This window comes from Oncorhynchus kisutch, unplaced genomic scaffold, assembly GCF_002021735.2.
Source record: "Oncorhynchus kisutch isolate 150728-3 unplaced genomic scaffold, Okis_V2 scaffold3219, whole genome shotgun sequence".
Lineage (NCBI taxonomy): Eukaryota > Metazoa > Chordata > Actinopteri > Salmoniformes > Salmonidae > Oncorhynchus > Oncorhynchus kisutch.
The window spans coordinates 340,094-367,437 of record NW_022265164.1 but is presented as its reverse complement, the minus strand read 5'-3'; the positions used below and the strand labels follow the sequence as shown (position 1 = coordinate 367,437).

The 27,344-nt window shown below is 41.8% G+C and overlaps 2 protein-coding genes across 2 annotated transcripts; one reads left to right on the top strand and one right to left on the bottom strand.

Annotated features, from left to right (window-relative positions):
• Nucleotides 1–714: 714 nt before the first annotated feature.
• On the bottom strand, nucleotides 715–12,612 carry LOC109876321 (gastrula zinc finger protein XlCGF17.1-like). The gene is made up of 2 exons (XM_020468753.2): nucleotides 12,109–12,612; nucleotides 715–1,993 (listed from the first exon to the last, which is right to left on the bottom strand). The coding sequence occupies exons 1-2, from the start codon at nucleotides 12,359–12,361 to the stop codon at nucleotides 1,461–1,463; spliced, it is 786 nt and encodes a 261-aa protein (XP_020324342.2). The 5' UTR covers nucleotides 12,362–12,612; the 3' UTR covers nucleotides 715–1,460.
• A 1,155-nt stretch (nucleotides 12,613–13,767) lies between these two features.
• LOC116371422 (zinc finger protein 70-like) lies at nucleotides 13,768–27,183 on the top strand. The gene is made up of 2 exons (XM_031820285.1): nucleotides 13,768–14,262; nucleotides 25,404–27,183. The coding sequence occupies exons 1-2, from the start codon at nucleotides 14,007–14,009 to the stop codon at nucleotides 26,336–26,338; spliced, it is 1,191 nt and encodes a 396-aa protein (XP_031676145.1). The 5' UTR covers nucleotides 13,768–14,006; the 3' UTR covers nucleotides 26,339–27,183.
• The last annotated feature ends 161 nt before the right edge of the window (nucleotides 27,184–27,344 follow it).

Below are 27,344 nucleotides of genomic sequence, written 5' to 3'. Positions count from 1 at the left end.
GAAGGTGCTCTGGTCAGATGAAACCAAAATTGAACTTTTTGGCAACAATGCAAATTGTTATGTTTGGCGTAAAAGCAACACAGCTCATCACCTAGAACACACCATCCCCACTGTCAAACATGGTGGTGGCAGCATCATGGTTTGGGCCTGCTTTTCTTCAGCATGGACAGAGTAGATGGTTAAAATTGATGGGAAGATGGATGGAGCCAAATACAGGACCATTCTGGAAGAAAACCTGTTGGAGTCTGCAAAAGACCTGAGACTGGGACGGAGATTTGTCTTCCAACAAGACAATGATCCAAAACATAAAGCTAAATCTACAATGGAATGGTTCAAAAATAAACATATCCAGGTGTTAGAATGGCCAAGTCAAAGTCCAGACCTGAATCCAATCGAGAATCTGTGGAAAGAACTGAAAACTGCTGTTCACAAATGCTCTCCATCCAACCTCACTGAGCTTGAGCTGTTTTGCAAGGAGGAATGGGAAAAAAAATTCAGTCTCTCAATGTGCAAAACTGATAGAGACATACCCCAAGCGACTTACAGCTGTAATCGCGGCAAAAGGTGGCGCTACAAAGTATTAACTTAAGGGGGCTGAATAATTTTGCATGCCCAATTTTTCAGTTTTTGATTTGTTAAAAAAGTTTGAAATATCCAATAAATGTCGTTCCACTTCATGATTGTGTCCCACTTGTTGTTGATTCTTCACAACAAAATACAGTTTTATATCTTTATGTTTGAAGCCTGAAATGTGGCAAAAGGTCGCAAAGTTCAAGGGGGCCGAATACCTTCGCAAGGCACTGTACACAAACACAATAATAATCATATTCCTGGAATTATTTTTTAAACGAGCACCAAAAACACTGTTGTTTTAACAAAGTGGCAATAAATTACAGACATCGATCGGATAAAAATCAGGTTGTAGGTGCTGTTGAAACTAACACAACTAAAAAAAAAACACATGGAAATGGGAGATATATTTCACCTCACTGGTTAGAGGGCAACCTGCAGAAGACAGTCAGCTACATTTTGGAGTGATGCATTTAAATTTAGGAGTCCCCAGAACGAAGAGAAATGCAACACTTACATCACTCAAATCGATATCACACAGAATCTGGGAATAATGTGTACATCATTAGTTAGAAGACAATTTGTAGAAAACAGCTCGCTACATTTTAAAGTGTTGCATTTTGATTCAAGTGGGTCACTGACGTGGTAAGTGTAACACAACACTTTCTTTTGTTAGTCACTTTTTGTTAAATCACATAAATAATACTCTTTCAATTCAGAGCCTGGATTTTTTCCCCTAATATCAATAGAACAGGGGGCAAACATTTAGGATTCTACATTGTGACATCATTAAAATAATATAAGATTTCTGTCCTGTGTGAATTCTCTGGTGTGATTGTAATGTAGATGATTTTGAAAAGGTCTCCCCACAGTCAACGCAGTAGATTCTCTCATGTGTGTGTTTTTAAATGTGCTATCAGGCTGCTCGAGTAAGCAAAATTCTTCCCACATTGATTACAGCTATAAGGTTTCTCTCCTGTGTGTGTTCTCTGGTGTGATTTTAAATTTCCTGCTATAACAAAACTCTTTCCACAGTCAGAGCAGCGGAAAGGTTTCTCTCCTGTGTGTGTTCTCTGGTGTATAGTCAGCTGGCTAGGTGAAGTAAAACTCTTCCCACATTGATCACAGCTATACGTTTTCTCTGCAGTGTGTATTCTCTGGTGTACTTTGAGTGAATCTGATCTGGAGTAACTCTTCCCACAGTCAGAGCAGCGGTGAGATTTATCGCCAGTGTGAATTTTCTGGTGTACTTTAAGTGAATCTGATCTTGAGTAACTCTTCCCACAGTCAGAGCAGCGATGAAGTTTCTTCCCTGTGGGTTTCCGTTGGGGATTCTTGAGGTGTTCTGATGTAGAGAGTCTCTTCTCTGCTTCATGATGTTGTTGAGGCTCCCCAGAGGATCCACAATAGTTACGTCTCTCTCCTGTGTGAACAACAAAGTCAGACAGATGGTTAAAGGCCCACAAACAGCAGAAATCCACTGTTTATTTTTAGCTGACAGGTGATGCCCAGGATGTTGTGTACAAATAAATTAATTTAACAAATTAATTTGTCTTAAGCAACAATAGCCATATTTAGTCTTGTTTTTTCCACGGAAGTATATTGGATGATTCTAGGCTAGAAATATACTATTACAGTTGCAGAAACCTTAGGCTTGACTACTTTTAGAGACCGATTTTGCAGGTTTTCCTACTTATAAAGCATGTAGAGGCCTGTAATTTTTTATCATAGGTACACTCCAACTGTGAGAGACGGAATCTAAAACAACAATCCAGAAAATCACATTAAGTAATTAATTTGCATTTTATTGCATGATATAAGTATTTGATCACCTACCAACCAGTAAGAATTCCGGCTCTCACAGACCTGTTGGTTTTTCTTTAAGAAGCCCTCCTGTTCTCCACTCATTACCTGTATTAACGGCACCTGTTTGAACTCGTTACCTGTATAAAAGACACCTGTCCACACACTCAATCAAACAGACTCCAACCTCTCCACAATGGCCAAGACCAGAGAGCTGTGTAAGGACATCAGGGATAAAATTGTAGACCTACACAAGGCTGGGATGGGCTACAGGACAATAGGCAAGCAGCTTGGTGAGAAGGCAACAACTGTTGGCGCAATTATTAGAAAATGGAAGAAGTTCAAGATGACGGTCAATCACCCTTGGTCTGGGGCTCCATGCAAGATCTCACCTCGTGGGGCATCAATGATCATGAGGAAGGTGAGGGATCAGCCCAGAACTACACGGCAGGACCTGGTCAATGAAATTAAGAGAGCTGGGACCACGGTCTCAAAGAAAACCATTAGTAACACACCGTCATGGATTCAAATCCTGCAGCGCACACAAGGTCCCCATGCTCAAGCCAGCGCATGTCCAGGCCCATCTGAAGTTTGCCAATGACCATCTGGATGATCCAGAGGAGGAATGGGAGAAGGTCATGTGATCTGATGAGACAAAAATACTCGCTGTGTATGGAGGAAGAAGAAGAATGAGTACAACCCCAAGAACACCATCCCAACCGTGAAGCATGGAGGTGGAAACATCATTCCTTGGGGATGCTTTTCTGCAAAGGGCACAGGACGACTGCACCGTATTGAGGGGAGGATGGATGGGGCCATGTATCGCGAGATCTTGGCCAACAACCTCCTTCCCTCAGTAAGAGCATTGAAGATGTGTCGTGGCTGGGTCTTCCAGCATGACAATGACCCGAAACACACAGCCAGGGCAACTAAGTAGTGGCTCCGTAAGAAGCATCTCAAGGTCCTGGAGTGGCCTAGCCAGTCTCCAGACCTGAACCCAAATAGTTCAATCTGTCTCTCACAGTTGAAGTGTACCTATGATAAAAAATTACAGACCTCTACATGCTTTGTAAGTAGGAAAACCTGCAAAATCAGCAGTGTATCAAATACTTGTTCTCTCCACTGTAGGCCCCATTCTGTGTTAGCTAAAATTACTGCACGAGGGCGATGCACATGCAATTTGGTTGCAGAAACTCCTCCCTGCTAATTAGGAAACCACTAGTTATGGATGTAGTATATCTGCTAATGAGGAAACCACTAGTTATGGGTGTAGTATATCTGCCTGGAGCATAAATTGTGGGGGAAATTTGTAGTTTTTTAGTTTCAAAATGTATTCTGAATATTACAGTGCAAGATCAGGATGCTACTGAAGGAAACTCACATTAAGCTCTGTGTCTATTCACTAATTCACCACCGTGGGGGGAAAACTCAGGGGAGTTCTCATAGGCTGACAGCAAAAATAGCCTCCATTTACAGGTTGAATATGAGTGTAATTTCACACTATTTTTGGATTATAATTGTAAGGATCATTTGAATGTTCTGCTTAATATAAATGTTTGTGTCATCCTCACAATTCAACTGCTTCATACTTAAAAACACCAGTAAAATGCTCTGAGGCTTTGCTACCCGCCTGTCAATGAACATTAGCCTAGCCAGCCTAGCTTACCATTCAAGCTAACAACTGCTGCATCCAAAAATAGATATTTTATTTATCTTTCAGAAACAAAATATTATCTTAGCGACTGTTCAAGCAATAATAAAAACAACCAATTGTAAAGCCGTCTCAAATCAATTGCTTTATACTGTTGGATTCTAGCGTGAATGTAACTATTCGTGTTACCAGAACTTATTGATTACTTTACATGTATAATGAATGTATGTGTTGGTCAATGGAGGATGAGAACGAGGCAGATGGAAAGTTACTGAGTGAGATAAGGGGGGAGTGCAAAAAAATCAAAACACGCTATTGTTAAATCTCATTGCTCCAAAGTAGGGTAACAGTCCTGGTTTCAGTCACTGACAGCCGTGGAGTAGGGATTCAGCCCGAGGTCAGGTCAGGTGACGTGAGAAGGAACAGTCCTGGTTTCAGTCACTGACAGCCGTGGAGTAGGGATTCAGCCCGAGGTCAGGTCAGGTGACGTGAGAAGGAACAGTCCTGGTTTCAGTCACTGACAGCCGTGGAGTAGGGATTCAGCCCGAGGTCAGGTCAGGTGACGTGAGAAGGAACAGTCATGGTTTCAGTCACTGACAGCCGTGGAGTAGGGATTCAGCCCGAGGTCAGGTCAGGTGACGTGAGAAGGAACAGTCCTGGTTTCAGTCACTGACAGCCGTGGAGTAGGGATTCAGCCCGAGGTCAGGTCAGGTGACGTGAGAAGGAACAGTCCTGGTTTCAGTCACTGACAGCCGTGGAGTAGGGATTCAGCCCGAGGTCAGGTCAGGTGGCGTGAGAAGGAACAGTCCTGGTTTCAGTCACTGACAGCCGTGGAGTAGGGATTCAGCCCGAGGTCAGGTCAGGTGACGTGAGAAGGAACAGTCCTGGTTTCAGTCACTGACAGCCGTGGAGTAGGGATTCAGCCCGAGGTCAGGTCAGGTGGCGTGAGAAGGAACAGTCCTGGTTTCAGTCACTGACAGCCGTGGAGTAGGGATTCAGCCCGAGGTCAGGTCAGGTGACGTGAGAAGGAACAGTCCTGGTTTCAGTCACTGACAGCCGTGGAGTAGGGATTCAGCCCGAGGTCAGGTCAGGTGGCGTGAGAAGGAACAGTCCTGGTTTCAGTCACTGACAGCCGTGGAGTAGGGATTCAGCCCGAGGTCAGGTCAGGTGACGTGAGAAGGAACAGTCCTGGTTTCAGTCACTGACAGCCGTGGAGTAGGGATTCAGCCCGAGGTCAGGTCAGGTGGCGTGAGAAGGAACAGTCCTGGTTTCAGTCACTGACAGCCGTGGAGGTCAGGTGACGTGAGAAGGAACAGTCCTGGTTTCAGTCACTGACAGCCGCGGAGTAGGGATTCAGCCCGAGGTCAGGTCAGGTGACGTGAGAAGGAACAGTCCTGTCACAACACATATATACTTACATGCACACAAAGGTTCTAGCAGGAGGTGTGGCCATGACTACACCGGTGAGAGGAGGCAATGAAGTTCCTGCATAGCAACAGAGATGTATTGGCTGTCCTGACTAGCAAGGAGTCCGTAGTTGGAGGGAATAAATATAAATAAATAATAATAATAATATAGAGAGCTTCTGTAAACATATGGTCTTTGTAGCTGTATGACCCAGTGTATAAATAAAACACTAACAACGTCAACCAGTAAAATGCTATGTGGCTTTGCTACAAGCCTGTCGTGTTTAGCATTCAAGCTTACAATGGCTGCATTCAAAATAGGTATTTTGCAACTATCCGAAACAAAATATTATCTTAGCGGCTGTTCAAGCAATATTCAAAACAACATTTGTAAGCCTATGAAAACCACAACAAGTAATAACCTGGTAAATCTAGACTGTTGAATGGTCCCAGATGGTGAACAGTTTATTTAGAAGTAATAACCTGGCAAATCTAGACTGTTGAATGGTCCCAGATGGTGAACAGTTTATTTAGTAATAACCTGGTAAATCTAGACTGTTGAATGGTCCCAGATGGTGAACAGTTTATTTAGTAATAACCTGGTAAATCTAGACTGTTGAATGGTCCCAGATGGTGAACAGTTTATTTAGTAATAACCTGGTAAATCTAGACTGTTGAATGGTCCCAGATGGTGAACAGTTTATTTAGTAATAACCTGGTAAATCTAGACTGTTGAATGGTCCCAGATGGTGAACAGTTTATTTAGTAATAACCTGGTAAATCTAGACTGTTGAATGGTCCCAGATGGTGAACAGTTTATTTAGAAGTAATAACCTGGCAAATCTAGACTGTTGAATGGTCCCAGATGGTGAACAGTTTATTTAGAAATAACCTGGTAAATCTAGACTGTTGAATGGTCCCAGATGGTGAACAGTTTATTTAGTAATAACCTGGTAAATCTAGACTGTTGAATGGTCCCAGATGGTGAACAGTTTATTTAGAAGTAATAACCTGGCAAATCTAGACTGTTGAATGGTCCCAGATGGTGAACAGTTTATTTAGTAATAACCTGGTAAATCTAGACTGTTGAATGGTCATTGATGGTGAACAGTTTATTTAGTAATAACCTGGTAAATCTAGACTGTTGAATGGTCCCAGATGGTGAACAGTTTATTTAGTAATAACCTGGTAAATCTAGACTGTTGAATGGTCCCAGATGGTGAACAGTTTATTTAGAAGTAATAACCTGGCAAATCTAGACTGTTGAATGGTCCCAGATGGTGAACAGTTTATTTAGAAGTAATAACCTGGCAAATCTAGACTGTTGAATGGTCCCAGATGGTGAACAGTTTATTTAGTAATAACCTGGTAAATCTAGACTGTTGAATGGTCCCAGATGGTGAACAGTTTATTTAGGAGTAATAACCTGGTAAATCTAGACTGTTGAATGGTCCCAGATGGTGAACAGTGAAACTATTTGGAGGCCAGATATCCCAGCTCATAGAGTTATATAAGCAACTAAACTATTTGGAGGCCAGATATCCCAGCTCATAGAGTTATATAAGCAACTAAACTATTTGGAGGCCAGATATCCCAGCTCATAGAGTTATATAAGCAACTAAAAAAATGCTACTCACAGTTTGCTGCACAAAACAAATATTAGACAGCAGGGCTGTTGATCCAGCAGATGTTTCTATGCTGTTACCAAGCAACGCTTGATCTTGGAAGAAGCTAACCACTTAGCTAGATAGCTACTACATTTACTGAACAAAATATAAAACGCAACGTGCAATAAGGAAATCAGTCAATTGAAATAAATAAATTAGGCCCTAATCTATGGATATTATATGACTGGGCAGGGCCGCAAAAATGGGTGGGCCTGGGAGGGCAAAGGTCAACCCACTGGGGGAGCCATGCCCAGCCAATCCCATTGAGTTTTTCCCAGAGAAAAGGGCTTAATGACAGTCATAAATATTCAACACCAAATTCTCTAAACTGATGTTGGAGGCGGCTTATTGTAGAGAAATTAACATTCAATTCTCGGGCAACAGCTGTGGTGGAAATTCCTGCAGTCAGCGTGCCAATTGCACGCTCCCTCAAAACTAGATACATCTGTGGCATTGTGCAAATTTGAGAGTGGCCTTTTTATTGTCAGATCCAGAAATGATGTGTTTCTCATGTCTCCCCCTTTTACAGAATGTAAAAGATCTAATGCCATTAAGATGGGGTTACTACACGCAGGGGGGACAGGATGTAGAAGATCTAATGCCATTAAGATGGGGTTACTACACGCAGGGGGACAGGATGTAAAAGATCTAATGCCATTAAGATGGGGTTACTACACGCAGGGGGGACAGGATCTATAGCCATTCAGATGGGGTTACTACACGCAGGGGGACAGGATCTAATGCCATTAAGATGGGGTTACTACACGCAGGGGGGACAGGATGTAAAAGATCTAATGCCATTCAGATGGGGTTACTACACGCAGGGGGACAGGATCTAATGCCATTAAGATGGGGTTACTACACGCAGGGGGACAGGATCTAATGCCATTCAGATGGGGTTACTACACGCAGGGGGACAGGATCTAATGCCATTAAGATGGGGTTACTACACGCAGGGGGACAGGATGTAAAAGATCTAATGCCATTAAGATGGGGTTACTACACGCAGGGGGACAGGATCTAATGACATTAAGATGGGGTTACTACAGGCAGGGGGGACAGGATGTAGAAGATCTAATGCCATTAAGATGGGGTTACTACAGGCAGGGGGGACAGGATGTAGAAGATTTAATGCCATTAAGATGGGGTTACTACACACAGGGGGACAGGATCTAATGACATTAAGATGGGGTTACTACACGCAGGGGGGATAGGATGTAAAAGATCTAATGCCATTAAGATGGGGTTACTACACGCAGGGGGGACAGGATCTAATGCCATTCAGATGGGGTTACTACACGCAGGGGGACAGGATGTAGAAGATCTAATGCCATTAAGATGGGGTTACTACACGCAGGGGGACAGGATGTAAAAGATCTAATGCCATTAAGATGGGGTTACTACACGCAGGGGGACAGGAAGTAAAAGATCTAATCCCATTAAGATGGGGTTACTACACGCAGGGGGGACAGGATGTAAAAGATCTAATGCCATTCAGATGGGGTTACTACACGCAGGGGGGACAGGATCTAATGCCATTCAGATGGGGTTACTACACGCAGGGGGACAGGATCTAATGCCATTAAGATGGGGTTACTACACGCAGGGGGACAGGATCTAATGCCATTAAGATGGGGTTACTACATGCAGGGGGGACAGGATGTAAAAGATCTAATGCATTAAGATGGGGTTACTACACGCAGGGGGACAGGATGTAAAAGATCTAATGCCATTAAGATGGGGTTACTACACGCAGGGGGGACAGGATCTAATGCCATTAAGATGGGGTTACTACACGCAGGGGGACAGGATGTAGAAGATCTAATGCCATTAAGATGGGGTTACTACACGCAGGGGGGACAGGATGTAGAAGATCTAATGCATTAAGATGGGGTTACTACACGCAGGGGGACAGGATGTAAAATATCTAATGCCATTAAGATGGGGTTACTACACGCAGGGGGGACAGGATGTAAAAGATCTAATGCATTAAGATGGGGTTACTACACGCAGGGGGGACAGGATGTAGAAGATCTAATGCCATTAAGATGGGGTTACTACACGCAGGGGAACAGGATCTAATGCCATTAAGATGGGGTTACTACACGCAGGGGGACAGGATCTAATGCCATTCAGATGGGGTTACTACACGCAGGGGAACAGGATCTAATGCCATTAAGATGGGGTTACTACACGCAGGGGGACAGGATCTAATGCCATTAAGATGGGGTTACTACACGCAGGGGGACAGGATCTAATGCCATTAAGATGGGGTTACTACACGCAGGGGGACAGGATGTAGAAGATCTAATGCATTAAGATGGGGTTACTACACGCAGGGGGACAGGATGTAAAAGATCTAATGCCATTAAGATTGTGTTACTACACGCAGGGGGGACAGGATGTAGAAGATCTAATGCATTAAGATGGGGTTACTACACGCAGGGGGACAGGATGTAAAAGATCTAATGCCATTAAGATGGGGTTACTACACGCAGGGGGACAGGATGTAAAAGAACTAATGCCATTAAGATGGGGTTACTACACGCAGGGGGACAGGATGTAAAAGATCTAATGCCATTAAGACGGGGTTACTACACGCAGGGGGGACAGGATCTAATGCCATTCAGATGGGGTTACTACACGCAGGGGGGACAGGATCTAATGCCATTCAGATGGGGTTACTACAGGCAGGGTGGACAGGATCTAATGCCATTAAGATGGGGTTACTACACGCAGGGGGACAGGATCTAATGCCATTAAGATGGGGTTACTACACGCAGGGGGACAGGATCTAATGCCATTCAGATGGGGTTACTACACGCAGGGGGACAGGATCTAATGACATTAAGATGGGGTTACTACAGGCAGGGGAACAGGATCTAATGCCATTCAGATGGGGTTACTACACGCAGGGGAACAGGATCTAATGCCATTAAGATGGGGTTACTACACGCAGGGGAACAGGATCTAATGCCATTCAGATGGGGTTACTACACGCAGGGGGACAGGATCTAATGCCATTAAGATGGGGTTACTACACGCAGGGGAACAGGATCTAATGCCATTCAGATGGGGTTACTACACGCAGGGGAACAGGATCTAATGCCATTAAGATGGGGTTACTACACGCAGGGGAACAGGATCTAATGCCATTAAGATGGGGTTACTACACGCAGGGGAACAGGATCTAATGCCATTAAGATGGGGTTACTACACGCAGGGGAACAGGATCTAATGCCATTAAGATGGGGTTACTACACGCAGGGGAACAGGATCTAATGCCATTAAGATGGGGTTACTACACGCAGGGGGGACAGGATCTAATGCCATTCAGATGGGGTTACTACACGCAGGGGAACAGGATCTAATGCCATTCAGATGGGGTTACTACACGCAGGGGGACAGAAACAAAAGAAAGAAGCAACATTTTTTATAGAAGAAGAGCTTTTGAATAAATGTAAAACATTTTGGGAGAAGGATTTAAACTAGGCTACCTGCCACCCCAATACCCATTTAAACTATTTATTTGAAGTATTTTAATAAATGTGAATATTTTTAGCTACTTTTTTAGTAAATACCTGTAGTCAAATTGTCAGGTTTCATACAAATCTCGACAGGCAAGTCAGTTAAGAACAAATTCTTATTTACAATGTCGGCCTACCAGGGAACAGTGGGTTAACTTCCTTGTTCAGGGGCAGAACGACAGATTTTTACCTTGTGAGCTCGGGGGATTCGATCCAGCAACCTTTCGGTTACGAGCCAGCTCTAACCACTAGGCTACCTGCCTCCCCAATACCGTTTAAACTATGTATTTTCAGTATTTTTAATAAATGTGAATCTTTTTTGCAACTTTTTTTTATAGGAAATACCTGTAGTCAAATTGTCAGGTTTCATACACATTTTGGCAGGTGGAATTTCATGACATCTCCATGACTTTTAACGTCATTTCCATTACCAACAACTTGCGGCATCTCTATGTAATGTTATGAAAAGTAGTAAGAACACCATGGGAGCTCTCTGATCCCAAGTACCAGCTCATTGAATATATATCAAAGGTCATTGTAGAATGTTGCGTTTATATATATTTTAGAGTGTTCCGGATTTACATTTACTACGTTACATCTCCCAGGTCAACGGCCTGGTGTAGGTTCCTTATAGGGCCAGAGTAGTGGGATGGACTGGTGGGTTTTGGGGGATAGTGTGTAGGTACAGGGTTAGATGGTAGAGTGTATAGGTACAGGGTTAGATGGTAGATAGTGTATAGGTACAGGGTTAGATAGTGTATAGGTGCAGGGTTAGATAGTGTATAGGTACAGGGTTAGATAGTGTATAGGTACAGGGTTAGATAGTGTATAGGTACAGGGTTAGATAGTGTATAGGTACAGGGTTAGATAGTGTATAGGTACAGGGTTAGATAGTGTATAGGTACAGGGTTAGATAGTGTATAGGTACAGGGTTAGATAGTGTATAGGTACAGGGTTAGATAGTGTATAGGTACAGGGTTAGATAGTGTATAGGTACAGGGTTAGATAGTGTATAGGTACAGGGTTAGATAGTGTATAGGTACAGGGTTAGATGGTGTTTAGGTACAGGGTTAGATGGTGTTTAGGTACAGGGTTAGATAGTGTATAGGTACAGGGTTAGATAGTGTATAGGTACAGGGTTAGATAGTGTATAGGTACAGGGTTAGATAGTGTATAGGTACAGGGTTAGATGGTGTTTAGGTACAGGGTTAGATAGTGTATAGGTACAGGGTTAGATAGTGGTGCAAATTTAAATTGTCATTCCCCTTTTATTTTTGGTGACCAAAATACACAAAACTGCCCTCTGACCTGCGTCAGACAGCAAAACAACATCTAGTCTGACGAAAAGTCACATGAACTTGAATAAGAGTTCAAAGATATGGCCGTTTTGATAGTGGGAGTGTGACTCTGTTACGGCGCGACTTTGCCCTTTAGTTCAACAACTGCAGTGGGTGTTTCTGTTGTAAAGACAGTAAGTTACTTACTGGGGTTAATCAGATGTCCAGTATCTTCCTCTTCCAATATGACAGTAATCTCTCCCTCCTCCTTCACTCCAAAAACGGGATCCTCCTCTTTCTCTTCTTCTTTCACTGCAACATCCTCATCCTCTACTTTTGTTACTGTGACATCCTCCTCTTCCTTCTCCTCTTTTACGACAACGTTCAGCCACAGACCCTCTTTCTCCGTCCAGCAGACCTCCTCTTGTTTATCAGGAGGAGAGTAGCTCAGTGAACTCATGGTCGGAGATGTTAGCTAGCTAGGCTAATGCTAACTTAACCAGCCAGCTACGTTAGCTGACTAATAACAACAAAGTACATATGAAATTAAATGGGATAACTAGCTAGACGACAGAAGTGAGTTTAAAACACAGTGGATAATATACATGAACGAGTCTAAAGAGCTTCAATGTTTCAGCTAGCAAGCTACCGAGGTGGCTGACCATTATCATTTAACTATAAAAGAACATGGCTGACTAGTTGGCTTATCACTAGTTATCACAGCCACAATGTCAACATTGGCAAAACATTTATTAAAACAGAAATCTACTTTTTGTTCTTCATTTGAGATTAGGGTTAGGCATAATCTTAGCAGTGTGGTTAAGGTTAGGTTTAAAAATCAGATTTTAAGAAGAGAAGTTGTATAAATGGATGGGGTTTTGCCATAGTTAAGACTTTATGACTGTGGTAAGAAGCGGTCCTTCCACTATCACCACAGAACAATGAGACAGATCATTCACCGGATGTATAAATATGAAGCATCCGCTTGGCGTTTCCACTCACCACAAAATAGTGTAATGTTTTTTATTATTTTAGAAATTCTGTGCGTGTAATGTTTACTGTTCATTTTTATTGTTTATTTCACTTGTGTATATAATCTATGTATATAATCTACTTCACTTGCATTGGCAATGTTAACATATTGAAACGACCCTGGGTTTATAAGCGGGGATATCGACTCTGCCGCTGGAGCCCTGGACTTCGGGCTAAAAGGTCGAGGGTTCGAGACCTGCTCCCTGCCGTTTCATTACAATATGTTTCCCATGCCAATAAAGCCCCTTGATTTGAATTGAAAGCCCAGTGGATGGCAGTGGGAAGAGATGGATTGTGGCCGACAATATGCCAAGGGGCAGAGAGAGGGAGACGGAGAGAGAGGGTCAGAGAGGAATATAGGATGATATTTAGCAGATACAGCCTAAATGATTCATACGAACTTTGAGGTTCCTTTCATATAATGTGATACAACATTATTATTGGAAATAAAATAAAACCAACCGTTGAAATTGTTTTCACTTGTAGTCAGAAAAAAAAACATTCCCTCAACTGCGTTTCCCCCTCCAGTCAGCAGAGGGCGCTGTGAGTCTTTCAGGCCAGTCTGCCAGAATGTGACGTGGTGGTGAACTGGACTCTTCTTTAAACAACAACAGCCAGTCGGTGGTCACTAGTTACCCCAGTCACAAAGTAATAATTATGGCTAAACCTCGCCCAATTCTACAACTTCTCTTATTAAAACCAGATTTTTAAACCTAACATAATGCCTAACCTTAAATGAAGACAACAAAAAATGTAATGTTTGTTTTCATATATTGTTTTTACGATAGCCAATGTTGACTTTGTGGCTGTAGTAACTACTGATAAGCCAACTAGTCAGCCATGTTCTTTTATAGTTAAATGATAATGGTCAGCCACCTCGGTAGCTTGCTAGCTGAAACATTGCAGCTCTTTAGACTCGTTCATGTATATTATCCACTGTGTTTTAAATTCACTTCTGTCGTCTAGCTAGTTATCCCATTTAATTTCATATGTACATTGTTGTTATTAGTCAGCTAGCTGGCTGGTTTAGTTCGCTAGCCTAGATAGCTAACTGTTAGCTAACATCCCCGACCATGAGTTCACTGAGCTACTCTCCTCCAGCTAAAGAAGAGGAGGTCTGCTGGACGGAGAAAGAGGGTCTGTGGCTGAACGTTGTCGTAAAAGAGGAGAAGGAAGAGGAGGATGTCACAGTAACAAAAGTAGAAGATGAGGATGTTGCAGTGAAGGAAGAGAAAGAGGAGGATCCCGTTTTTGGAGTGAAGGAGGAGGGAGAGATAACTGTCGTATTGGAAGAAGAAGAGGGGGATACTGGACATCTGATTAACCCCAGTAAGTTACTTACTGTCTTTACAACAGAAACAGCCACTGCAGTTGTTGAACTAAAGGGAAAAGTCGCGCGGTAACAGAGTCACACTCCCACTATCAAATCAATATTTATTATGCAGCACATTTCAGACATGGAATGCAACAGAATGAGCATTACAGGAAATTAAAACGAATTTAAAAAAAATAAAAATATTTACTGCACAACAAACAGAGGATCAGAAAGCCAACGAGTGACAATAAAAACGTAACTACTTTGAAGGAAAAGCAAAGCTGAAAAGGTGTGTTATTAAAATCTATCCACAGTTTCGGCCCCCCTCATGCAGGCTAGTTCAGAGTCTGGGGGTATAGTTTTTGAAATTTTTATTTTACCTTTATTTAACTAGGCAAGTCAGTTAAGAACAAATTCTTATTTTCAATGATGGCTTAGGAACAGTGGGTTAACTGCCTGTTCAGGGGCAGAACGACAGATTTGTACCTTGCAACCTTCCGGTTACCTTCCGGTTACTAGTCCACCGCTCTAACCACTAGGCTACCCTGCTGCCCTATATAGTAACTCAAGGCTGCCTCTCCATGCCTCTTGGTCCCCCTCAGGTTCTCTAGCAGGCTAGTCCAGAGTCTGGGGGCATAGTAACTCAAGGCTGCCTCTCCATGTTTCTTGGTCCTAGACTTTGGGATTATAAAAACACCCATATCTTCTTTTTATAATCAGAGCCAAGTCTTGCTCTTGTCAACCCTTCTTCTTCATGTGACTTTTCACAAGAAGCTGTATCGCTGCCTTTCGCAGGTCAGGGTGTGATTTTGCACATTTTGGTCACTCCCCCCTATAGGATCCTACACCAGCCCACTACTTTAACCCTATAGGATCCTACACCAGCCCACTACTTTAACCCTAAAGGATCCTACACCATCCCACTACTTTAACCCTAAAGGATCCTACACCAGCCCACTACTTTAACCCTAAAGGATCCTACACCAGCCCACTACTTTAACCCTAAAGGATCCTACACCATCCCACTACTTTAACCCTATAGGATCCTACACCAGCCCACTACTTTAACCCTAAAGGATCCTACACCATCCCACTACTTTAACCCTATAGGATCCTACACCAGCCCACTACTTTAACCCTAAAGGATCCTACACCATCCCACTACTTTAACCCTAAAGGATCCTACACCAGCCCACTACTTTAACCCTATAGGATCCTACACCATCCCACTACTTTAACCCTATAGGATCCTACACCATCCCATCCCACAACTTTGGCCCTATAGGATCCTACACCATCCCACTACTTTAACCCTAAAGGATCCTACACCATCCCACTACTTTAACCCTAAAGGATCCTACACCATCCCACTACTTTAACCCTATAGGATCCTACACCAGCCCATCCCACTACTTTGGCCATATAGGATCCTACACCAGCCCATCCCACAACTTTGGCCCTATAGGATCCTACACCAGCCCATCCCACTACTTTGGCCCTGAAGGATCCTACACCAGCCCATCCCACTACTTTGGCCCTATAGGATCCTACACCATCCCATCCCACTACTTTGGCCCTATAGGATCCTACACCAGCCCATCCCACTACTTTGGCCATATAGGATCCTACACCAACCCATACCACTACTTTGGCCCTATAGGATCCTACACCAGGCCATCCCACTACTTTGGCCCTATAGGATCCTACACCAGGCCATCCCACTACTTTGGCCCTATAGGATCCTACACCAGGCCACTACTTTGGCCCTAAAGGATCCTACACCATCCCACTACTTCAACCCTAAAGGATCCTACACCATCCCACTACTTCAACCCTATAGGATCCTACACCATTCCACTACTTTAACCCTAAAGGATCCTACACCATCCCATCCCACTACTTTAACCCTATAGGATCCTACACCATCCCATCCCACTACTTTAACCCTAAAGGATCCTATACCAGCCCACTACTTTAACCCTAAAGGATCCTACACCATCCCACTACTTTAACCCTATAGGATCCTACACCATCCCAGCCCACTACTTTAACCCTAAAGGATCCTACACCATCCCAGCCCACTACTTTAACCCTAAAGGATCCCACACCATCCCATCCCACTACTTTAACCCTAAAGGATCCTACACCATCCCAGCTCATTACTTTAACCCTAAAGGATCCTACACCATCCCACTACTTTAACCCTAAAGGATCCAACACCATCCCATCCCACTACTTTAACCCTAAAGGATCCTACACCATCCCACTACTTTAACCCTAAAGGATCCTACACCATCCCATCCCACTACTTTAACCCTATAGGATCCTATCCCATCCCACTACTTTAACCCTAAAGGATCCTACACCATCCCATCCCACTACTTTAACCCTAAAGGATCCTACACCATCCCATCCCACCCCACTACTTTAACCCTATAGGATCCTACACCATCCCACTACTTTAACCCTAAAGGATCCTACACCATCCCACTACTTTAACCCTATAGGTTCCTACACCAGCCCACTACTTTAACCCTAAAGGATCCTACACCATCCCACTACTTTAACCCTATAGGATCCTACACCAGCCCACTACTTTAACCCTAAAGGATCCTACACCATCCCACTACTTTAACCCTAAAGGATCCTACACCATCCCACTACTTTAACCCTAAAGGATCCTACACCAGCCCACTACTTTAACCCTATAGGATCCTACACCATCCCACTACTTTAACCCTATAGGATCCTACACCATCCCATCCCACTACTTTAACCCTAAAGGATCCTACACCAGCCCACTACTTTAACCCTAAAGGATCCTACACCATCCCACTACTTTAACCCTATAGGATCCTACACCATCCCAGCCCACTACTTTAACCCTAAAGGATCCTACACCATCCCAGCCCACTACTTTAACCCTAAAGGATCCTACACCATCCCAGCTCACTACTTTAATCCTAAAGGATCCTACACCATCCCACTACTTTAACCCTAAAGGATCTTACACCATCCCATCCCACTACTTTAACCCTAAAGGATCTTACACCATCCCATCCCCCTACTTTAACCCTAAAGGATCCTACACCATCCCACTACTTTAACCCTAAAGGATCCTACACCATCCCACTACTTTAACCCTAAAGGATCCAACACCATCCCATCCCACTACTTTAACCCTAAAGGATCCTACACCAGCCCACTACTTTAACCCTAAAGGATCCTATCCCATCCCACTACTTTAACCCTAAAGGATCCTACACCATCCCATCCCACTACTTTAACCCTAAAGGATCCTACACCATCCCACTACTTTAACCCTAAAGGATCCTATCCCATCCCACTACTTTAACCCTAAAGGATCCAACACCATCCCATCCCACTACTTGAACCCTAAAGGATCCTACTCCATCCCACTACTTTAACCCTATAGGATCCTACACCAGCCCACTACTTTAACCCTATAGGATCCTACACCATCCCACTACTTTAACCCTAAAGGATCCTACACCATCCCACTACTTAACCCTAAAGGATCCTACACCATCCCACTACTTTAACCCTAAAGGATCCTATACCATCCCACTACTTTAACCCTAAAGGATCCTACACCATCCCACTACTTTAACCCTATAGGATCCTACACCAGCCCACTACTTTAACCCTAAAGGATCCTACACCATCCCACTACTTTAACCCTATAGGATCCTACACCAGCCCACTACTTTAACCCTATAGGATCCTACACCAGCCCACTACTTTAACCCTAAAGGATCCTACACCAGCCCACTACTTTAACCCTAAAGGATCCTACACCAGCCCACTACTTTAACCCTAAAGGATCCTACACCATCCCACTACTTTAACCCTAAAGGATCCTACACCATCCCACTACTTTAACCCTAAAGGATCCTACACCATCCCACTACCTGGGAGGATGGAACCCCGTCTCTCCAAACAATAAATCAAGTTTAGGGAAAAGGGCATCTTTCAGCTGTCCTTTTGCATTTATTGATGGAAAGAAGAATGGATTGCCCGGACGTCAAGTGAATGTCTCTGTACTGACTGACTTAAACACTGTGTTCTCAGGTATATTGCTACAATCAATTGAAATTGATGTGGTCCAACTCTTTCTAAATCAAATGAAAACGCTACCAGTTCGCTAAATTACTCCTGAGTCAGTCCATTGTCCTTATTGGTCCTACTCTTTCTAAGTCAAATGAAAACACTACCAGTTCACTAAATTACTCCTAAGTCCATTGTCATTATTACATTCACACTGTTTTCTATCACCAGGTTCTTAAATGTTGTGAAAATGGGTTCATCATATTGATCACAAATACCTCTGTTTACAGCCTGGTCTCACAGACTAGACGTAACATAGTAAAAAATAAATCAACTACCTCGGTTTACAGCCTGGTCTCACAGACTAGACGTAACATAGTAAAAAATAAATCAACTACCTTGGTTTACAGCCTGGTCTCACAGACTAGACGTAACATAGTAAAAAATAAATCAACTACCTCGGTTTACAGCCTGGTCTCACAGACTAGACGTAACATAGTAAAAAATAAATCAACTACCTTGGTTTACAGCCTGGTCTCACAGACTAGACGTAACATAATCTCCCTTAAATATGACCAAATATATATATATTTTTCTGTAGTGCTTTGATCTCTACACTTCAACATCCCATGAAAAGTAATATAAAAAAACAAAACATGATTAGAAGCTTTACATGTATAGTTGTTATATGGTTTTTAGTTAAGGTAAGACAGACTGACATGATTAAATACAAAATATATGAATATATTTCAATCTGTATGTAACTAGGCAAGTCAGTTAAGAACAAATTCTTAAAGGCCTACCAAAAGGCAAAAGGTCTCCTGCGGGGACAGGGGGCCTGGGATTAAAAATAAATTAAATAAAAATATAGGAGTAAACACACATCACGACAAGAGAGACAACACTACATAAAGAGAGACCTAAGATGACAACACAGCATGGCAGCAACACCACATGACAACAACATGGTAGCAGCACAAAACATGGTACAAACATTATTGGACACAGACAACAGCACAAAGGGCAAGAAGGTAGAGACAACAATATGTCAGGCGAAGCAGTCACAACTGTCAGTAAGAGTCCATGATGGTATTTATAATACAGAAACACTGCTCAAAAGAATAAAGGGAACACTAAAATAACACTAGATCTGAATGAATGAAATAACACTGCTCAAAAGAATAAAGGGAACACTAAAATAACATCCTAGATCTGAATGAATGAAATATTATTATTAAATACTTTTTTCTTTACATAGTTGAATGTGCTGACAACAAAATCACACAAAAATTATCAATGGAAATCAAATTTATCAACCCATGGAGGTCTGGATTTGGAGTCACACCCAAAATTAAAGTGGAAAACCACACTACAGGCTGATCCAACTTTGATGTAATGTCCTTAAAACAAGTCAAAATGAGGCTCAGTAGTGTGTGTGGCCTTCATGTGCCTGTATCACCTCCCTACAACGCCTGGGCATGCTCCTGGTGAGGTGGCGGAGGGTCTCCTGAGGGATTTCCTCCCAGACCTGGACTAAAGCATCCGCCAACTCCTGGACAGTCTGGTGGTGGATGGAGCGAGACATGATGTCCCAGATGTGCTCAATTGGATTCAGGTCTGGGGAATGGGCGGGCCAGTCCATAGCATCAATGCCTTCCTCTTGCAGGAACTGCTGACACACTCCAGCCACATGAGGTCTAGCATTGTCATTAGGAGGAACCCAGGGCCAACCGCACCAGCATATGGTCTCACAAGGGGTCTGAGCATCTCATCTCGGTACCTAATGGCATTCAGGCTACCTCTGGCGAGCACATGGAGGGCTGTGCGGCCCCCCAAAGAAATGCCACCCCACACCATGACTGACCCACTGCCAAACCGGTCATGCTGGAGGATGTTGCAGGCAGCAGAACATTCTCCACTGCGTCTCCAGACTCTGTCACGTCTGTCACATGTGCTCCGTGTGAATCTGCTTTCATCTGTGAAGAGCACAGGGCGCCAGTGGCGAATTTGCCAATCTTGGTGTTCTCTGGCAAATGCCAAACGTCCTGCACGGTGTTGGGCTGTAAGCACAACCCCCACCTGTGGACGTCGGGCCCTCCTACCACCCTCATGGAGTCTGTTTCTGACCGTTTGAGCAGACACATGCACATTTGTGGCCTGCTGGAGGTCATTTTGCAGGGCTCTGGCAGTGCTCCTCTTGCTCCTCCTTGCACAAAGGCAGAGGTAGCGGTCCTGCTGCTGGGTTGTTGCCCTCCTACGGCCTCCTCCACGTTTCCTGATGTACTGGCCTGTCTCCTGGTAGCGCCTCCATGCTCTGGACACTACGCTGACAGACACAGCAAACCTTCTTGCCACAGCTTGCATTGATGTGCCATCCTGGATGAGCCATCCTACCTGAGCCACTTGTGTGGGTTGTAGACTCCATCTCCTGCTACCACTAGAGTGAAAGCACCGCCAGCATTCAAAAGTGACCAAAACATCAGCCAGGAAGCATAGGAACTGAGAAGTGGTCTGTGGTCACCACCTGCAGAACCACTTCTTTATTGAGGTTGTCTTGCTAATTGCCTATAATTTCCACCTGTTGTCTATTCCATTTGCACAACAGCATATGACATTTATTGTCAATCAGTGTTGCTTCCTAAGTGGACAGTTTGATTTCACAGAAGTGTGATTGACTTGGGAGTTACATTGTGTTGTTTAAGTGTTCCCTTTATTTTTTTGAGCAGTGTATATTGTTGTGTTATGTTATATGGTTTAAGGTAAGACAGACTGATATGATTGTATATATGATGCATATACACTGCTGATCAAAAGTTTTAGAACACCTACTCATTCCAGGGTTTTAGAACACCTACTCATTCCAGGGTTTTAGAACACCTACTCATTCCAGGGTTTTAGAACACCTACTCATTCCAGGGTTTTAGAACACCTACTCATTCCAGGGTTTTAGAACAACTACTCATTCCAGGGTTTTAGAACACCTACTCATTCCAGGGTTTTAGAACACCTACTCATTCCAGGGTTTTAGAACACCTACTCATTCCAGGGTTTTAGAACACCTACTCATTCCAGGGTTTTAGAACACCTACTCATTCCAGGGTTTTAGAACACCTACTCATTCCAGGGTTTTAGAACACCTACTCATTCCAGGGTTTTAGAACACCTACTCATTCCAGAGTTTTAGAACACCTACTCATTCCAGAGTTTTAGAACACCTACTCATTCCAGGGTTTTAGAACACCTACTCATTCCAGAGTTTTAGAACACCTACTCATTCCAGAGTTTTAGAACACCTACTCATTCCAGGGTTTTAGAACACCTACTCATTCCAGGGTTTTTCTTTATTTGTACTGTTTTCTACATTGTAGAATAATAGTGAAGACATCAACTATGAAATTACACATATGGAAACATGGACGGCACACCATTTAATTGAAATGTATTCCAGGTGACTATCTCATGAAACTGGTTGAGAGAATGCCAAGAGTGTGCAAAGCTGTCATCAAGGCAAAGGGTGGCTATTTGAAGAAACTCAAATATGAAATATATTTTGATTAGTTTAACACTTTTTTTGGTTACTACATGATTTCATACGTGTTATTTCATGGTGTTGATGTCTTCACTACTATATATATATATATATATGAGTACAAATAAAGCTCTGATGTCTTCACTACTATTCTACAATGTAGTAAAGAGGACAAATAAAGAGAAACCCTGGAATGAGAAGGTGTGTCAACTTTTGACCGGTAGTGTATATTATGTTATGTATTATATTATGTATTATATTATGTTACGAACTGATATGATTGTGTATATGATACATATATATACTATATTATATAGTTTTTAGATGAGACGGACTGATATGTTTGTGTAGATGATACTGTATATAGATTTTTCTATTGTGTTATCGACTGTACTTTTGTTTATCCTATGTGTAACTCTGTGTTGTTTTTTGTCGCACTGCTTTGCTTTATCTTGGCCAGGTCGCAGTTGTAAATGAGAACTTGTTCTCAACTGGCCTACCTGGTTAAATAAAGGTGTTCTCAACTAGCCTACCTGGTTAAATAAAGGTGAAATAAATAAAAAATATATAACATCTGTAAACTGTGGCCATCGGTATTAGTTAATGTTCTATAAACTCTGACCACTAGTTATTAGTTAATGTTCTATAATCTCTGACCACTGGTTATTAGTTAATGTTCTATAATCTCTGACCACTGGTTATTAGTTAATGTTCTATAATCTCTGACCACTAGTTATTAGTTAATGTTCTATAAACTCTGACCACTGGTTATTAGTTAATGTTCTATAAACTCTGACCACTAGTTATTAGTTAATGTTCTATAATCTCTGACCACTGGTTATTAGTTAATGTTCTATAATCTCTGACCACTGGTTATTAGTTAATGTTCTATAAACTCTGACCACTGGTTATTAGTTAATGTTCTATATACTCTGACCACTGGTTATTAGTTAATGTTCTATAATCTCTGACCACTGGTTATTAGTTAATGTTCTATAAACTCTGACCACTAGTTATTAGTTAATGTTCTATAAACTCTGACCACTGGTTATTAGTTAATGTATAAACTCTGACCACTGGTTATTAGTTAATGTTCTATAAACTCTGACCACTGGTTATTAGTTAATGTTCTATAAACTCTGACCACTGGTTATTAGTTAATGTTCTATAAACTCTGACCACTGGTTATTAGTTAATGTTCTATAAACTCTGACCACTGGTTATTAGTTAATGTTCTATAAACTCTGACCACTGGTTATTAGCTCTATTAGTTAATGTATAAACTCTGACCACTGGTTATTAGTTCTATTAGTTAATGTTCTATAAACTCTGACCACTAGTTATTAGCTCTATTAGTTAATGTATAAACTCTGACCACTGGTTATTAGTTCTATTAGTTAATGTTCTATAAACTCTGACCACTGGTTATTAGTTAATGTTCTATAAACTCTGACCACTGGTTATTAGTTAATGTTCTATAAACTCTGACCACTGGTTATTAGTTAATGTTCTATAAACTCTGACCACTGGTTATTAGTTAATGTTCTATAAACTCTGACCACTGGTTATTAGTTAATGTTCTATAAACTCTGACCACTGGTTATTAGTTAATGTTCTATAAACTCTGACCACTGGTTATTAGTTAATGTTCTATAAACTCTGACCACTGGTTATTAGTTAATGTTCTATAAACTCTGACCACTGGTTATTAGCTCTATTAGTTAATGTATAAACTCTGACCACTGGTTATTAGTTCTATTAGTTAATGTTCTATAAACTCTGACCACTGGTTATTAGTTAATGTTCTATAAACTCTGACCACTAGTTATTAGTTAATGTTCTATAAACTCTGACCACTGGTTATTAGTTAATGTTCTATAAACTCTGACCACTGGTTATTAGTTAATGTTCTATAAACTCTGACCACTGGTTATTAGTTAATGTTCTATAAACTCTGACCACTGGTTATTAGTTAATGTTCTATAAACTCTGACCACTGGTTATTAGTTAATGTTCTATAAACTCTGACCACTGGTTATTAGTTAATGTTCTATAAACTCTGACCACTGGTTATTAGTTAATGTTCTATATACTCTGACCACTGGTTATTAGTTAATGTATAAACTCTGACCACTGGTTATTAGCTCTATTAGTTAATTTTCTATAAACTCTGACCACTGGTTATTAGTTCTATTAGTTAATGTTCTATATACTCTGACCACTGGTTATTAGTTAATGTTCTATAAACTCTGACCACTGGTTATTAGTTAATGTTCTATAAACTCTGACCACTGGTTATTAGTTAATGTTCTATAAACTCTGACCACTGGTTATTAGTTAATGTTCTATAAACTCTGACCACTGGTTATTAGTTAATGTTCTATAAACTCTGACCACTGGTTATTAGTTAATGTTCTATAAACTCTGACCACTGGTTATTAGTTAATGTTCTATAAACTCTGACCCCTGGTTATTAGTTAATGTTTTACACCCTCAGTAGCTTGACTCTGTTTAGATGCTCTATTCCTTTATCCGTCTAGTTTTTGTTTGTTTGTCCACACTGCTGAATCTGTTAGGGGAGAGGAGGAGGGGGGGGGGGGGGGGACAAGCCCATCTTTTATCCCCTCCTGAACCTGTGTGATTCATCACCATTAGAGGAGGGGGGGGGGTTACTCGACAAGCCCATTGGTAGTTTTTACAACAGCCACTTTCCTCAGCAACTAGTTCCCCGATCAATATATTCATTGGTAGTTTTTACAACAGCCACTTTCCTCAGCAACTAGTTCCCCGATCAATACATTCATTGGTAGTTTTTACAACAGCCACTTTCCTCAGCAACTAGTTCCCCGTTCAATACATTCATTGGTAGTTTTTACAACAGCCACTTTCCTCAGCAACTAGTTCCCCGATCAATATATTAATTGGTAGTTTTTACAACAGCCACTTTCCTCAGCAACTAGTTCCCCGATCAATATATTCATTGGTAGTTTTTACAACAGCCACTTTCCTCAGCAACTAGTTCCCCGTTCAATACATTCATTGGTAGTTTTTACAACAGCCACTTTCCTCAGCAACTAGTTCCCCGATCAATATATTAATTGGTAGTTTTTACAACAGCCACTTTCCTCAGCAACTAGTTCCCCGATCAATATATTCATTGGTAGTTTTTACAACAGCCACTTTCCTCAGCAACTAGTTCCCCGATCAATATATTAATTGGTAGTTTTTACAACAGCCACTTTCCTCAGCAACTAGTTCCCCGATCAATATATTCATTGGTAGTTTTTACAACAGCCACTTTCCTCAGCAACTAGTTCCCCGATTAATATATTCATTGGTAGTTTTTACAACAGCCACTTTCCTCAGCAACTAGTTCCCCGATTAATATATTCATTGGTAGTTTTTACAACAGCCACTTTCCTCAGCAACTAGTTCCCCGATCAATATATTCATTGCCTGTGTATTTTGCAGTTACGTCATAGGAAGACTGTTTTATCATGTGGAGATTTAATTTACGTCTCTCTGTTTTTAACCAAATATTATGTTTGTCTTTGGCAGGCGAGAGACCAGACTCTCACTCTGACCGTGGAAAGGGTCCTTCAGGGGAACGAGACCCAGAGACGCCCAAACCAGCGAGACCACACCACTGCTCCCAGTGTAATAAGAGTTTTAAGTGGTTATGTAAGCTGAAAAAGCATGAGAAAATACACACAGGGGAGAAACCTTTCCAATGCTCCCAGTGTGGAAAGAGTTTTACCCAGTTAGGGACCCTGAAAAGGCATGAGAGAATACACACAGGAGAGAAGCCTTACCAATGCTCCCAGTGTGGAAAGGGTTTTACACGATTAGGGAACCTGAAAAAGCATGAGGGAACACACACAGGAGAGAACCCCTTACAATGCTCTCAGTGTGGAAAACGTTTTACCAAGTTAGGGAACCTGAAGGAGCATGAAAGGACACACACAGGGGAGAACTCTTACCGTTGCTCTCTGTGTGGAAAGGATTTTACCAAGTTAGGGAGCCTAAAAGTACATAAAAGAATACACACGGGAGAGAAACCTTTCCAGTGTTCTCAGTGTGGAAAAGGTTTTACACGGTTAGGGCATCTGAAGGAACATAAAAGAATACACACAGGAGAGAAACCTTTCCAATGCTCCCAGTGTGGAAAGGGTTTTACCTTGTTAGGGAACCTGAATATGCACGAAAAAACACACACAGGAGAAAAGCCTTACCAATGCTCCCAGTGTGGAAAGAGCTTTACACAGTTAGGGAACCTGAAGGAGCATGAAAAGACACATACAGGGGAGACATCTTACCATTGCTCTCTGTGTGGAAAGGATTTTACACGGTTAGGGAACCTGAAAAGGCATGAGAGAATACACGCGCTCTTTCCAACGCGCCCAGTGAGGAGCAGGACTTGGAACCGGTTCAGGGAACAGAACCTAAACCCGGAAAAGAGCAAAACATTTGAGGAACAGAAACAGAACCGATAACGAAAGTGATCTCTACTATTATTTTTGAAAAGCTTGGGAACCGGTTAATGTTATTTTAAAGTAATTGTGGAAATCCAACTTTTCAAAGTTCTTATTCTGTTAAAATCATACCCAAATAATGTCTACTCTTATTTTATACACCTGTGAGCAAAAGGGTCTTACTGAAATAGCTAAATCCAATCATTTGAAGTGGTGTCCACATACATTTGACCATGTGGTGACCTCATCAATGTTCCCATCAGTATTATTCCACCATGTTAGAGAGAACACAGGTGCTGATTGTAAAACACTTTTGATAAATGCAAATGTTTTTTCTTGATATAATTAAAATGTGTAACGCCATTAGTGAACATTCATTATATACATCTATGTACTGTTACATGTAGGAGCAGTATAGACCTAGTCTGTTCATTATATACATCTACATGATGTATTGTTACACCATGTAGGAGCAGTATAGACCTAGTCTGTTCATTATATACATCTACATGATGTATTGTTACACCATGTAGGAGCAGTATAGACCTCGTCTGTTCATTATATACATCTACATGATGTATTGTTACACCATGTAGGAGCAGTATAGACCTAATCTGGTCATTATATACATCTACATGATGTATTGTTACACCATGTAGCAGCAGTATAGACCTAGTCTGTTACATGTAGGAGCAGTATAGACCTAGTCTGTTACATGTAGCAGCAGTATAGACCTAGTCTGTTACATGTAGGAGCATACTATCTGTTTGTTTAAATGGCTGAATAAGACATTTAAATACAGATCTGTAGTAGATGTTACATTTTATTTTTTTCTCACTCATTAAAAATCTTCACTAATCAATTAACACTTGCTTCCCTTTGTACGTCTCAATACAATATTGTTAGCTATTTAGTTAAATAAACATTTAAACATTTTTTAAATTTTGTCTAGAAATTTAAAAAAATTCCCATCAACTTCCTGGTCAATAGCTTCAGCCCCACCACACACACACACACACACACACAC